The sequence below is a fragment of the Tachypleus tridentatus genome, chromosome 13 (assembly GCF_004210375.1).
Source record: "Tachypleus tridentatus isolate NWPU-2018 chromosome 13, ASM421037v1, whole genome shotgun sequence".
NCBI classification, from domain to species: Eukaryota; Metazoa; Arthropoda; class Merostomata; order Xiphosura; family Limulidae; genus Tachypleus; species Tachypleus tridentatus.
Window position 1 is genome coordinate 146,856,579 of NC_134837.1, and position 16,188 is coordinate 146,872,766.

Consider the following 16,188-nt stretch of genomic DNA (forward strand, 5'->3'; position numbering starts at 1 on the left):
CCAACCCCAACACACCACTTTGGCCTTGAATTCCTGTAGAAGGGCAGCCTTGGGGTGCTCCCCGTGGGTCATCGGCTGGTCCACTCAGACTAGGATCAACCAAGTATCAGTGTTGGATGTTCTCAACAGGTTTTGTGGACATTGTATCTGATGCTGGTGTTTGGGTTTAGTGCTCAAAAAACCCTGGCATTGCTGCAGTGTCCTTGTTTGACATTGTAGTGCATTCCCTCGTAGGGCTTCATGGTGGGTGGGGTCAGGGGCACTGAAATTTCCCTTTCTTTATTATGGATACTCAAATTAAAAATCTTAATAAAATAATGAAAAAACAGTTTATAGGTAAACGACCACGTCATGAAGATTCTGAGCAGCAATCCTCACCATCTATACCACCTATTGTACCTCATTTTCTTATATTGCATTTACTTTTAGACAAACCTTTAGGACAAATGTCTCCATTTTTCATTCAGAAGGGACTAGAGGGACTTGCTGGCTCTCCAAAGTCAGTAAAGAAGCTTCGATCTGGTGACATATTGGTGGAAACATCCACATCTCAACACAGTGAATTTCTCTTGCAACGGCATTTGGGGATATACCTTGAGGTTGCACCTCATGCTACTTTGAATTCATCATGAGTAATTGTTGAGAGGGATTTGAAGAACATCCCAGAGTCAGATTCTCACTGGTTTCTCCACCCAAGGAGTTTCTGCATTGAGGCAAATATCCACTCACAAAGATGGAATTATGATGCTGACCAATGTCCTCATTCTCACATTTATGTCACCATGTATGCCTGCCACCATGAAGGCAGGTTATCTCAATTGCAGAGTACAGCCATACATTTCAAACCCTCTCCAATGTTTCCAGTGTCAGTGGTTCGGTAACTCGAAGACATCATGTCATGGTTCCTTGATGTGTGTTCATTGCGTTGGCAAGGACCATGATGCCTACGAATGTAAAACAGACCCTCATTGCATCAATTGCAATGGCTCTCACCCAGCCTACTTTCATTCTTGCCCTAAATGGTAGGAAGAAAAAGAGGTGCAGCATTTGAAAACGATTCAAAATATTACTTACCCTGAGGCTCAAAAATTGCTTCCCACCAGCTTATCTCGAACATATGCTGCTACACTTCCTGCCACAACAACAATGGGAGTGCAGACAGATCTCTCTATGCCTCCAAAACAATTGTTCTCCCAACAAATGAAAAGTTTTTGCCCTCCATGGTTAAAAAAGTTGATGAATCAACTTCATCACCCATCTCTGTCCCTTACATACATTTCAACAAACCCCAACATCCACATCCTTTGGTTCCAGGTACAGGCATTTCCCCAGATACGTTTTCTTCTCCCACCCCGAGATGCAACTCAATCATTCGTTTACATCCTCAGTCACCTGAATCCCCTTCCAACAGCAAAGATCTGCCCAATTGACCCAGGGCAGAATTCATGTAGGTCGATAGACATCAAAACACTGATTGCTTTCTATCATCCTGTATGTCTTTCCTTACAGGAAATATTTCTGAAACCCACCGAAACAGTCACCTTTTGGTTATTTTCTTTGTTCAGAAATGACAGGCTGTGTGTTGGACGAGTGCATGAAGGCGTGGCACTGTTGGTTGATCAGCATCTGCCCACCCTGTATTTGCCACCTGACAGAGGCCGTAGCCATCTGTATTTCCTTAAGTCATACCATCACTGTTTGTTCTCTCTACCTGTCACCTTGACACATATGATCAATCAGACCTTGATGCTCTCATTGAACAATTGCTATCTCCCTTTGTCATCCTGGAGGACTTTAATGGACATTATTCCCTCTGGGGAAGTGCTGATATTGATAGGAGGGATCGCTCTGTAGAGTCTATGCTCTCTGATCATAACCTTTCTCTTTTCAATACTGGTTTTTCTATTTATTTCTGTGCACCTAGTCAGTCCTTTACTGCTATTGATCTCTAAATTTGCTCCCCTTCATTATTCACCCATTTTTCAAGGCAGTGATCATTTTCCTATAATTTTGAGAGAGATTGGCTGTGGTCGATGCCACTTGAGCTGCATGCCCTGGTGGAAGCTGGATCAGGCAAACTGGTTCTCTTTCACTGCTTTCACAGAACTTGATCCTGCCATCGTCTGTAAGCCATCAATAGACGACTGTGTGGCAGCAGTTACTGACTGTATTATACAAGCAGTTGCTCAATGTATTCCGAAAACCTCAACACATTTTTCCAGTATATTCTCATCCATGGTGGAATTCTGCCTGCCACGTGGCAGGGAAGGCTCAGAAACGGGCCTGGGATACTTTCCATTGATATCCTACACTCTCAAACCACATTGCTTTTCAGCAGGCTTGTGCTCATGTTCGGTGGGTAAGACGTCAAAGCCAGAAGGAATCTTGGATTAAGTTCACAACTGGCATATCTCCTACCACCAGTTCCAAAGTCATATGGGACAAGATTTGAAAGGTCAGTGTGCAGTATAATTATGTCTCCCTCTTGATCTTGCTCTCTGATGGCCAGGAAGTAGTGATACCCAGAGCATTGCCAATACTCTAGGTGAAAGCTTTTGCCAGGTATCAAGCACTTCTGCTTCTTCTTCCACTTTCTTAGCCATAAAGACTTGGGCAGAGCATTCATCGCTTTCCTATTTAGCTGCTTGTCTCTGTGACTAAATCATCCCTTTACACTGGTGGAACTCAAACTGGCCCTTCATTGGTCTGGCAGTACATCAGTTGGACCTGATGATGTACACTATGACATGCTGATCTTTTTATTACCTCCTGCTTCTCTTGCTATTATTCTGATTGTTTTAAGTGGATCTGGCAGGAGAATGTTTTTCCTCATGCCTGGCACCAGGCTATTGTCCTACCTTTCTCTAAGCCTGGGAGGGATCTCAAGATTCCTTCAAACTACCAGCCAATTATTTCGACGAGCTGTCTCTGTAAGACCTTAGAGAGGATGGTGTAGGTTCCAACAACAGTGCTCTACCATGGACCATCTGATTTGGCTTGTAATGTCAATCAGAGAAGCTTTTCTCAAATGACAACATCTTGTATCAATATTCTTTGATATTGAGAAGGCTTATGATGCAACATGGAGGTACGACATTTTGAGAGACCTCCATATATATGGGTTATGTGACCATTTGCCTATTTTTATTAACAGTTTTTTAATAGACAGGAGATTCCAAGTTCGTGTGGGTTCGACACTTTCCCATTCTTTTCTACAGGAACTTGGAGTCCCTCAGGGCTCTGTTCTGAGTGTCACACTTTTCAGTATAAAAAATTAATGCCATCACTGAACAACTCACTGTTGCAAACTGACATGAGATGTGAAAGTTGTCGAACATGAGGTATATTGAGTAGCAGCTACAGACTGTCCTCAATTGTTTACTGAAGTGGACAACAGCAAATGGCTTTAACTTCTCTCTCTCTCTAAAACCTTTTGCATGCACTTTTTCCACCAATGGGGTATTCACCCTGATCCTGAACTTCATATCGGTAAAGTTTTGCTGCCAGTGGTCCCGGAGACCAAGTTCTTGGGGCTTATCTTTGACCATAAGCTGACCTTTATACCACACATCAAGCAACTGTGAGCCAAATGTACAAGAGCACTGAACATCCTCTGTGTCCTCTCTTGCACCACTTGGGGAGTGGATCGACGTTCTATGCTAAAGATTTATCGTGCTCTTATTCAATAGAAACTCGATTATTAATCACTAATCTATAGCTCTGCCAGACCATTGGCTGTAAAGATGCTGGACTCTATTGATGATCAAGGACTTCAGCTCTGTACTGGGGCTTTTTGCACTTCCCCTGTTCATGGCTAAAATATAGAGTCTTATGAACCTTATTTGCACCTCTGCCGTTTGCAACTGTCTTTACTATATGCTCGAAACTTTGTTACTTACCAAAGCGTCCCACCTGGAGTTGTGTTTTCCTTTCTTGGTGGGCCATACTTTTTCAGAACAGATGGTCTGCCATTGCTCCTTTTTGGCATTCATATCCAGGCACAGTTGGATGAATTGGGTCTTTCCTTGGATAAAATTGCTGTATGCACTGGTCAGCACATTCCACCATGACTTCTTACAGTCCCCAATTGTGACCTATCTTTAAGGCATCTGAGAAAAGTAGACACTCTCGATTGGGAAAACTGGCTGCTATTTGCTGAACATTTTTCGAACCATCCTTCCATTTCTATTTATACAGATGGTTTGAAATCAGGTGACTGTGTGAGCTTTGCTATTGTTTGTTGTGGTTCGGTGGTTGCGTGCAGAATCCATTCTACAGCTTCTGTGTTTACTGCTGAACTGTACACCATTTCTCTTGCTCTGGATCACATAAAAGCTCAGCAGCACTCTAACTACACCATTTATACTGACTCGCTTAGTTCTCTACTGGCCCTGGAATCGTTTCATGTTGGTTCACACCCTGTTCTTGCTGATATTCAAAACTGACTGGCCCATTTCTCTTCTTCTCTACTTCTATCCAGTTTTTCTGGATACCAGGCTACGTTGGTATTTGCAGGAACGAGCATGCCAACACCGTAGCTAATTCTACCTTCTCTGGCTCTATCCCTGCTGGGTCTGTTCCATTCATGGACTATGGTCCTGTATCCTCCTATGTCTTCAAATACTACTTCTCAATGCTTTCTTGGTGTTCTTATTGCTTTCTTCTATGATGATAACCCTCACTGTCACCAAACCAGTACTGGTGACTACCCAGTGGGAGCTTGGGGATTTAAGTTTTTCTTGCTGGCATTCCTTTGTTAATGATCAGTGGATGCTTCATGTTCTGTCAGATGAATTTGTTGTTCAGTTTCTTTTCCCACTTCCTGTCTCCACTCACCTCATTTCCTTTCATACTCCTCATGATCCCGTGATGAGCCAGTGTTTGTCAGAAATGATTCAGGAATTGCTCTTTCAGTGGGCCATCAAACCTGTTCTCCATCCTTTTCCAGGATTTTTATTCCCATCTTTTGTTATCTCTAAGAAAACTGGGGATTGGGAGCCAGTGATCAGTTTATCCCACCTCAGTTGCTTCATTTCACTACATATACCAATATCATCTCAGTCTTGTCCTTACTTTGTTTTGTTGATCTTGAGATAGTTTACCAATTTCAGGCTCTCCTGCCCTTTGAAATTGCCTCAGCACTTTGTCTTTTGACGAGTAGTTTGAGATTTGCAACCAGGTGTTCTCCACTTCCCCAGTTTTTTTACTTGGCTTCTTAACAATGGTTTATCTGTTTTTACCATTGTAGGCCTTGTCCAATACCTTTCATACTTCCTATGGTCAGGAGGTGACTGATGTTCGGAACATCGCAAACACTCTAGGTGAAAGCTTTTGCCGGGTATCTAGCACTTCTGCTTGTTCCTCCACCTTCCTGGCCATCAAGACTCGAGCAGAGCGATCACCTCTTTCCTTTCGAACTGACTGTTTCTTTGACTATAATTGTCCCTTTACCCTGGTGGAACTAAAAATGGCCCTTCATCGGTCTGCCAGTACATCTGTTGGACCTGATGATGTTCATTATGACATGCTGCACCATCTATCTCCTGCTTCTCTTGATGTCCTTCTGATTGTTTTCAACCGGATCTGGCAGGAGAATGTTTTTCCTGATGCCTGGTGCCAGGCTATTATTTTACCTTTCTCTAAGCCAGGGAAAGATCCCAAGATTCCTTCAAACTACCGTCCAATTGCTTTGACGAGCTGTCTCTGTAAGACATTAGAAAGGATGGTTAATGCTCGTCTTGTTTGGTTCCTTGAATCAAACAACCTCCTCTCGCCCACCCAGTGTGGGTTCCGTCGACAGCACTCCACCACAGACCACCTAATTCGTCTTGAAACATCTATCAGAGAAGCCTTTCTCAACCGTCAACATCTTGTATCAATATTCATTGACATGGAGGTATGGCGTTTTGCGAGACCTCCATACATATGGGTTACGTGGCCATCTACCCATGTTTATTAAAAATTTTTTAATGGACAGGAGATTCCAAGTTCGTGTGGGTTCGACACTTTCCCGTTCTTTTGTACAGGAACTTGGAGTCCCTCAAGGCTGTGTATTGAGTGTTACACTCTTCAGTATAAAGATAAATGCCATCACTGAACAACTCCCTCTCACTGTTGCGAATGGGCTGTATGTCGACGACTTTCACATCTCTTGTCAGTCGTCAAACATGAGATATATTGAGCGGCAACTACAAACCGCCCTCAATTGTGTACGGAAGTGGACTCTGGCAAACGGCTTTAATTTCTCTCTCTCCAAAACTGTATGCATGCACTTTTGCCGTCGACAGGGTATTCACCCTGATCCTGAACTTCATATCGGTAAAGTTTTGCTGCCAGTGGTCCCGGAGACCAAGTTCTTGGGGCTTATCTTTGACCATAAGCTGACCTTTATACCACACATCAAGCAACTGTGAGCCAAATGTACAAGAGCACTGAACATCCTCTGTGTCCTCTCTTGCACCACTTGGGGAGTGGATCGACGTTCTATGCTAAAGATTTATCGTGCTCTTATTCAATAGAAACTCGATTATTAATCACTAATCTATAGCTCTGCCAGACCATTGGCTGTAAAGATGCTGGACTCTATTGATGATCAAGGACTTCAGCTCTGTACTGGGGCTTTTTGCATTTCCCCTGTTCATGGCTAAAACATAGAGTCTTATGAACCTCATTTGCACCTCTGCCGTTTGCAACTGTCTTTACTATATGCTCGAAACTTTGTTACTTACCAAAGCGTCCCACCTGGAGTTGTGTTTTCCTTTCTTGGTGGGCCATACTTTTTCAGAACAGATGGTCTGCCATTGCTCCTTTTGGCATTCATATCCAGGCACAGTTGGATGAATTGGGTCTTTCCTTGGATAAAATTGCTGTATGCACTGGTCAGCACATTCCACCATGACTTCTTACAGTCCCCAATTGTGACCTATCTTTAAGGCATCTGAGAAAAGTAGACACTCTCGATTGGGAAAACTGGCTGCTATTTGCTGAACATTTTTCGAACCATCCTTCCATTTCTATTTATACAGATGGTTTGAAATCAGGTGACTGTGTGAGCTTTGCTATTGTTTGTTGTGGTTCGGTGGTTGCGTGCAGAATCCATTCTACAGCTTCTGTGTTTACTGCTGAACTGTACACCATTTCTCTTGCTCTGGATCACATAGAAGCTAAGCAGCACTCTAACTACACCATTTATACTGACTCGCTTAGTTCTCTACTGGCCCTGGAATCGTTTCATGTTGGTTCACACCCTGTTCTTGCTGATATTCAAAACTGACTGGCCCATTTCTCTTCTTCTCTACTTCTATCCAGTTTTTCTGGATACCAGGCTACGTTGGTATTTGCAGGAACGAGCATGCCAACACCGTAGCTAATTCTACCTTCTCTGGCTCTATCCCTGCTGGGTCTGTTCCATTCATGGACTATGGTCCTGTATCCTCCTATGTCTTCAAATACTACTTCTCAATGCTTTCTTGGTGTTCTTCTCATTGCTTTCTTCTATGATGATAACCCTCACTGTCACCAAACCAGTACTGGTGACTACCCAGTGGGAGCTTGGGGATTTAAGTTTTTCTTGCTGGCATTCCTTTGTTAATGATCAGTGGATGCTTCATGTTCTGTCAGATGAATTTGTTGTTCAGTTTCTTTCCCCACTTCCTGTCTCCACTCACCTCATTTCCTTTCATACTCCTCATGATCCCGTGATGAGCCAGTGTTTGTCAGAAATGATTCAGGAATTGCTCTTTCAGTGGGCCATCAAACCTGTTCTCCATCCTTTTCCAGGATTTTTATTCCCATCTTTTGTTATCTCTAAGAAAACTGGGGATTGGGAGCCAGTGATCAGTTTATCCCACCTCAGTTGCTTCATTTCACTACATATACCAATATCATCTCAGTCTTGTCCTTACTTTGTTTTGTTGATCTTGAGATAGTTTACCAATTTCAGGCTCTCCTGCCCTTTGAAATTGCCTCAGCACTTTGTCTTTTGACGAGTAGTTTGAGATTTGCAACCAGGTGTTCTCCACTTCCCCAGTTTTTTTACTTGGCTTCTTAACAATGGTTTATCTGTTTTTACCATTGTAGGCCTTGTCCAATACCTTTCATACTTCCTATGGTCAGGAGGTGACTGATGTTCGGAACATCGCAAACACTCTAGGTGAAAGCTTTTGCCGGGTATCTAGCACTTCTGCTTGTTCCTCCACCTTCCTGGCCATCAAGACTCGAGCAGAGCGATCACCTCTTTCCTTCAACTGACTGTTTCTTTGACTATAATTGTTAGTTACCCTGGTGGAACTAAAAATGGCCCTTCATCGGTCTGCCAGTACATCTGTTGGACCTGATGATGTTCATTATGACATGCTGCACCATCTATCTCCTGCTTCTCTTGATGTCCTTCTGATTGTTTTCAACCGGATCTGGCAGGAGAATGTTTTTCCTGATGCCTGGTGCCAGGCTATTATTTTACCTTTCTCTAAGCCAGGGAAAGATCCCAAGATTCCTTCAAACTACCGTCCAATTGCTTTGACGAGCTGTCTCTGTAAGACATTAGAAAGGATGGTTAATGCTCGCCTTGTTTGGTTCCTTGAATCAAACAACCTCCTCTCGCCCACCCAGTGTGGGTTCCGTCGACAGCACTCCACCACAGACCACCTAATTGCCTTGAAACATCTATCAGAGAATCCTTTCTCAACCGTCAACATCTTGTATCAATATTCATTGACATGGAGGTATGGCGCTTTTGAGACCTCCATACATATGGGTTACGTGGCCATCTACCCATGTTTATTAAAAATTTTTTAATGGACAGGAGATTCCAAGTTCGTGTGGGTTCGACACTTTCCCGTTCTTTTGTACAGGAACTTGGAGTCCCTCAAGGCTGTGTATTGAGTGTTACACTCTTCAGTATAAAGATAAATGCCATCACTGAACAACTCCCTCTCACTGTTGCGAATGGGCTGTATGTCGACGACTTTCACATCTCTTGTCAGTCGTCAAACATGAGATATATTGAGCGGCAACTACAAACCGCCTCAATTGTGTAATGGAAGTGGACTCTGGCAAACGGCTTTAATTTCTCTCTCTCCAAAACTGTATGCATGCACTTTTGCCGTCGACAGGGTATTCACCCTGATCCTGAACTTCATATCGGTAAAGTTTTGCTGCCAGTGGTCCCGGAGACCAAGTTCTTGGGGCTTATCTTTGACCATAAGCTGACCTTTATACCACACATCAAGCAACTGTGAGCCAAATGTACAAGAGCACTGAACATCCTCTGTGTCCTCTCTTGCACCACTTGGGAGTGGATCGACGCTCTATGCTAAAGATTTATCGTGCTCTTATTCAATAGAAACTCGATTATTAATCACTAATCTATAGCTCTGCCAGACCATTGGCTGTAAAGATGCTGGACTCTATTGATGATCAAGGACTTCAGCTCTGTACTGGGGCTTTTTGCATTTCCCCTGTTCATGGCTAAAACATAGAGTCTTATGAACCTCATTTGCACCTCTGCCGTTTGCAACTGTCTTTACTATATGCTCGAAACTTTGTTACTTACCAAAGCGTCCCACCTGGAGTTGTGTTTTCCTTTCTTGGTGGGCCATACTTTTTCAGAACAGATGGTCTGCCATTGCTCCTTTTGGCATTCATATCCAGGCACAGTTGGATGAATTGGGTCTTTCCTTGGATAAAATTGCTGTATGCGCTGGTCAGCACATTTCACCATGACTTCTTACAGTCCCCAATTGTGACCTATCTTTAAGGCATCTGAGAAAAGTAGACACTCTCGATTGGGAAAACTGGCTGCTATTTGCTGAACATTTTTCAACCATCCTTCCATTTCTATTTATACAGATGGTTTGAAATCAGGTGACTGTGTGAGCTTTGCTATTGTTTGTTGTGGTTCGGTGGTTGCAGAATCCATTCTACAGCTTCTGTGTTTACTGCTGAACTGTACACCATTTCTCTTGCTCTGGATCACATAGAAGCTAAGCAGCACTCTAACTACACCATTTATACTGACTCGCTTAGTTCTCTACTGGCCCTGGAATCGTTTCATGTTGGTTCACACCCTGTTCTTGCTGATATTCAAAACTGACTGGCCCATTTCTCTTCTTCTCTACTTCTATCCAGTTTTTCTGGATACCAGGCTACGTTGGTATTTGCAGGAACGAGCATGCCAACACCGTAGCTAATTCTACCTTCTCTGGCTCTATCCCTGCTGGGTCTGTTCCATTCATGGACTATGGTCCTGTATCCTCCTATGTCTTCAAATACTACTTCTCAATGCTTTCTTGGTGTTCTTCTCATTGCTTTCTTCTATGATGATAACCCTCACTGTCACCAAACCAGTACTGGTGACTACCCAGTGGGAGCTTGGGATTTAAGTTTTTCTTGCTGGCATTCCTTTGTTAATGATCAGTGGATGCTTCATGTTCTGTCAGATGAATTTGTTGTTCAGTTTCTTTCCTCACTTCCTGTCTCCACTCACCTCATTTCCTTTCATACTCCTCATGATCCCGTGATGAGCCAGTGTTTGTCAGAAATGATTCAGGAATTGCTCTTTCAGTGGGCCATCAAACCTGTTCTCCATCCTTTTCCAGGATTTTATTCCCATCTTTTGTTATCTCTAAGAAAACTGGGATTGGGAGCCAGTGATCAGTTTATCCCACCTCAGTTGCTTCATTTCACTACATATACCAATATCATCTCAGTCTTGTCCTTACTTTGTTTTGTTGATCTTGAGATAGTTTACCAATTTCAGGCTCTCCTGCCCTTTGAAATTGCCTCAGCACTTTGTCTTTTGACGAGTAGTTTGAGATTTGCAACCAGGTGTTCTCCACTTCCCCAGTTTTTTTACTTGGCTTCTTAACAATGGTTTATCTGTTTTTACCATTGTAGGCCTTGTCCAATACCTTTCATACTTCCTATGGTCAGGAGGTGACTGATGTTCGAACATCGCAAACACTCTAGGTGAAAGCTTTTGCCGGGTATCTAGCACTTCTGCTTGTTCCTCCACCTTCCTGGCCATCAAGACTCGAGCAGAGCGATCACCTCTTTCCTTTCGAACTGACTGTTTCTTTGACTATAATTGTCCCTTTACCCTGGTGGAACTAAAAATGGCCCTTCATCGGTCTGCCAGTACATCTGTTGGACCTGATGATATTCATTATGACATGCTGCACCATCTATCTCCTGCTTCTCTTGATGTCCTTCTGATTGTTTTCAACCGGATCTGGCAGGAGAATGTTTTTCCTGATGCCTGGTGCCAGGCTATTATTTTACCTTTCTCTAAGCCAGGGAAAGATCCCAAGATTCCTTCAAACTACCGTCCAATTGCTTTGACGAGCTGTCTCTGTAAGACATTAGAAAGGATGGTTAATGCTCGTCTTGTTTGGTTCCTTGAATCAAACAACCTCCTTTCGCCACCCAGTGTGGGTTCCGTCGACAGCACTCCACCACAGACCACCTAATTCGTCTTGAAACATCTATCAGAGAAGCCTTTCTCAACCGCCAACATCTTGTATCAATATTCTTTGACATGGAGGTATGGCGTTTTGCGAGACCTCCATACATATGGGTTACGTGGCCATCTACCCATGTTTATTAAAAATTTTTTAATGGACAGGAGATTCCAAGTTCGTGTGGGTTCGACACTTTCCGTTCTTTTGTACAGGAACTTGGAGTCCCTCAAGGCTGTGTATTGAGTGTTACACTCTTCAGTATAAAGATAAATGCCATCACTGAACAACTCCCTCTCACTGTTGCGAATGGGCTGTATGTCGACGACTTTCACATCTCATGTCAGTCGTCAAACATGAGATATATTGAGCGGCAACTACAAACCGCCCTCAATTGTGTACGGAAGTGGACTCTGGCAAACGGCTTTAATTTCTCTCTCTCCAAAACTGTATGCATGCACTTTTGCCGTCGACAGGGTATTCACCCTGATCCTGAACTTCATATCGGTAAAGTTTTGCTGCCAGTGGTCCCGGAGACCAAGTTCTTGGGGCTTATCTTTGATCGTAAACTGACCTTTATACCACACTTAAAGCAGCTTCGGGTCAAATGCACAAGAGCACTGAACATCCTTCGTGTTCTCTCTTCTTCCAGTTGGGGGGCAGATCGCTGTTCAATGTTAAAGGTATATCGTGCTCTTATTAGATCGAAACTAGATTATGGATCAATGGTCTATGGCTCTGCCAGACCCTCGGCCTTAAAGATGCTGGACCCCATTCATCACCAAGGACTTCGACTCTGCACTGGGGCTTTCCGTACCTCTCCAGTTCAAAGTATATACATTGAATCTCATGAACCTTCTCTACACCTTCGCTGTTTGCAACTATCTTTACAATATGCTTCGAAACTTCATTCCTTGCCAAAGCATCCCACCTGGAAATGTGAGCAGTACTTTTTCAGAACAGACGATCTGTCATTGCTCCGTTTGGCCTTCGCATCCGGGCGCAATTGGATGAATTGGGTCTGTCCTTGGATAACATTGCAGATTTCACAGGTTGGCCCATCCCACCATGGCTTATTACAGCCCCCAAATGTGACCTTTCTTTCAGTCACCTAAAAAAGGCAGATACTCCAGTTTGGAAGTACCGTCTTTTATTCAATGAATATCTTTCAAACAATCATTCAGTTTCCATTTATATAGATGGTTCCAAATCAGGTAAATCAGTGGGCTCTGCTATGGTTTGCTATGGGTCAGTAGTTGCGCGCAGAATCCCTTCTACAGCTTCTGTGTTCACTGCTGAACTGTATGCCATATCTCTTGCCCTGGATCATATTGCAGCTGAGCAGTACTCCAACTGCACTATTTATACTGATTCGCTTAGTTCTATACTTGCCTTGGAATCGCTACACGTTAGCTCACATCCTATTCTCGCTGATATTCGAAACCGACTGGCCCATTTCTCATTAGCAGCTACTTCAATCCAGTTTTTCTGGATACCAGGCCATGTTGGTATTCGCGGGAACGAGCTTGCAGACATGACAGCTAAATATGTCTGCTTCAGCACCATCACTCCTATGCCTATTCCGTACATGGACTATGGTGTTGTCTTCAAAGCTCGGCTCCGTGCCAGCTGGCAGTCCACTTGGAGTGAGCAACGTGACAACAAACTTTTTCAAATCAAACCCAAAATTGGACTTTGGCCATCTAGCTTCTGTAAAGTTTGGAAGGAGGAAGTTGTTCTCACTAGGCTACGCATTGGTCACAGTTTTTTAACTCATCATTTTCTTTTATCTGGAACTGATGCACCAATGTGTAGTTTGTGTAACACTCAAATCACTATCAGCCACGTTTTACTTTCTTGCCATTGTTACAATTTGTGTTCTAATTAGTACAGATTTTGATTATTCCAATTATCCAAGCCTTGTACATAAAATAATTAATTTTAATGTAATTGGTTAATGACAATTAATTAATTCTGCTAATCACTTTTCTATAGGATATTACTTATAAAATGTATATCTTTTTAATTTGGTTGTAAGTTACTGATTTTAAGACAAGGTGAAGAACTGTGAATATTATTTTACTTGCATTGATTTGACATTTTTTGAATTGTATATAACTGTGATAAAGATATTTATGGTTTACAATTGCTACTGTTTAATCTACAGTTGGTTTATATTTCAGATGACTATGGATGAGAAGTATGTACAAAATATATGGGCACTATTAAAAAATGCTATTCAAGAAATTCAGAAGAAAAATAATGGTGGACTTAGTTTTGAAGAACTTTACAGAAATGCATATACAATGGTGCTGCATAAGCATGGAGAAAGATTATATACAGGACTAAGGGAGGTGGTTACAGAACACCTAGTAAACAAGGTTTGTTCACAAAAAGTTATCTTAAAATCCATAAATCATTTAAATAATAAAAAAACACACAGTAAGAGCTTGGTTTCATTTTCATGTTTTGTAGATCCAACTTGCATCATTACGCAGTGTGAGAATTAGAAAAATAATTTATTAATATTTTCTTGGTATATTTATTTTGTGTTTTGTCATACTTATATTTATTATGTTTGCATGTGACAAGAAAGTATAACTGAGAAATCCTGAATGTTAAACTGTATCATTGGACTTACAAGAACTGGACCAGATGTGCCTGTAGTATATAGTACATATGTATTACAACTGATATAAATGGCAAAAAGGCAAGTCATATTACTGCCTATCAAGATGCATACTACTGTATGTGCATAAATAAAATTTATATTTTAATTAGTTACTTATTATGATTAAAATACATCACTGGTAAATTTTTCACAGTTCTAATTTTTTGTTACTGTTTAATTGTTGGACAGTGGTTTCAGTTTACCTATTGTTTATATTACTTTTTAAGATAGAAAAAAAAATGTGTATTTCTTATACTGTAGTTATCTCCTGTCTCATTCACTGCTGCCCTCTGTACATTAAATTTATCTTTATGCATTTTACAAGCGTACTACTCCCCTGTTTTTCAAATCAGTATATTCCAGTGTGTTTCATGCAAATCATTGTGCCATCCATCAACCAATAGTAGTAGCAGATGTTTACAAGACATGTTACTTTCTCTACACTCCTTTACTGAACTTTCACTTCTCACTTGACATCATTCAAGTTTAGATGTGCTTCATTATTTATTTATTGCTGTGTATTTGACTGTTTTCTTTGTGATATAGTTCATTTTAAACTTCATTTGATATGTTCAACCAGATTCTTTTTCATATATACCTGTTAATTCATGTTGCTTCATTTCTGCATAAGTTCTTCAAATATTATTTTGTACAATGCATTATGAAGTTCACCTAAACACATTGAGGATTACAACAGTGACTGGCATTTATCATGGGTCCCAGGTGTGGGTGATCTAATGGTTGATTTAACTGCTGTTGTGCACTGACAGGTTAAATGTTGCAGGGTCCAACCCTTCTCCCTGGACTTTACCACAGTTCCTACTGAAACTGCTGAGCTTTTGCTGACTAAGGACTTTGTTTTTTACACTTTTAGTGTTTACTAATCATTCTGTTCTCAACCTGAGGATTCCCCTAGGACTAATTTGGTCCTTCTGGAGTTTGTCTTAGGTTTGTGTTACTTTACTCTTATCGACCTTTTTTTTTTTTTTCACCTCAACATCCATTTCACATGTACTACTTTCCTGCATTTGATTTTCTTTCTTCCCCTGGTATTTGTGTTATTGCTGTTCTGTTAACCGTACATTTTTGCAAGGAGATTAGTTTGTCACACTTATCATCGGGCACATTATAAGTTGTTTTTTTCCCTAACTGGGGGAGGGAGAGATCTCAGACCTACTGTTAGTTTTACACATACTCTTCTTTGGTATCTTTCTTCATCACAACTGTTCTCAGTGGATCTCCACAGATATCTTAAGGGATTTGTGCTGATGCCTTTCACTTTCTCTCTTTTTACTTTAGCTTGTATTTTGTCCTCAACTCTGGCCTTACATATGTTATTTCTTTATTGTTGAGACCTTCTAGGAGAGTCTCAGTTTTGACTTGGGTTATTTCTCTCTCCATATATTTATCAGGATATTACACCTTTCTCTTTTTCAGTGGTTTTGTGTATTTGCTCCACTCTCTGAGAGTATCAAAGCCATGGGTATTGTCAACCTGATGGCAGTCTACCTTTACAAATTTTTTGACTTGTTTGTCCCTATTGGAACCTCATATGTCATTTATTCTTTATAACTGTTCTCCATTCCTTCAGTGCTGGTTAATTCTTGTTGATTTTCTTGATGGAATATCACCTGATGCCACCAATTCTGGTGACAACCTGATGGTTATGGTCCTGTGGAAGCTCAGCTGTTGGTGTTTCTACCATAGTGGTTTTCCTTCATTAATGATTTATGGATTCTAGGAATTTTTTCAGAAGGTTTTATTATCCACCCTCTTCCCATTTCTCATTACCCATTTCTTTTCTTCCTCATTGAGATACTATGACATGCCTGTGCCTGTCAGGAGGTAGTTCAGTCTTTACTTTGCATCAAGCAGTCAAACCAGTTTGCCATCCCTTTGAGCAATTTCTTCCAATTTTTTCATTGATTTTCCCCACAGCAGCTGAGAACTGACAACTGGTCATCAATTTTTCATCTTAAATGCTTCATCTTGCTCCCCAAGTTCCCTATGGAGATTTTTTTCACCCTGTGATGGACATTTTCACCTGGTGATAGGTGCCAA

The 16,188-nt window shown here is 41.6% G+C and overlaps 1 protein-coding gene across 4 annotated transcripts in view; it reads left to right on the plus strand.

Moving 5' to 3' along the window:
- The window catches only part of LOC143240784 (cullin-3-A-like), a 96,103-nt gene that overhangs the window by 9,835 nt on the left and 70,080 nt on the right, over nucleotides 1-16,188 (plus strand). For all 4 annotated transcript variants that reach the window (XR_013021957.1, XR_013021958.1, XR_013021959.1 and 1 more), the window contains exon 2: nucleotides 13,640-13,837. Coding sequence is in view for 1 of the 4 variants with exons in the window: in XM_076483835.1 (XP_076339950.1) it covers nucleotides 13,640-13,837 (198 nt within the window). In the remaining 3 variants the exon portion in view is untranslated. The remainder of the gene's footprint in view (nucleotides 1-13,639; nucleotides 13,838-16,188) is intronic.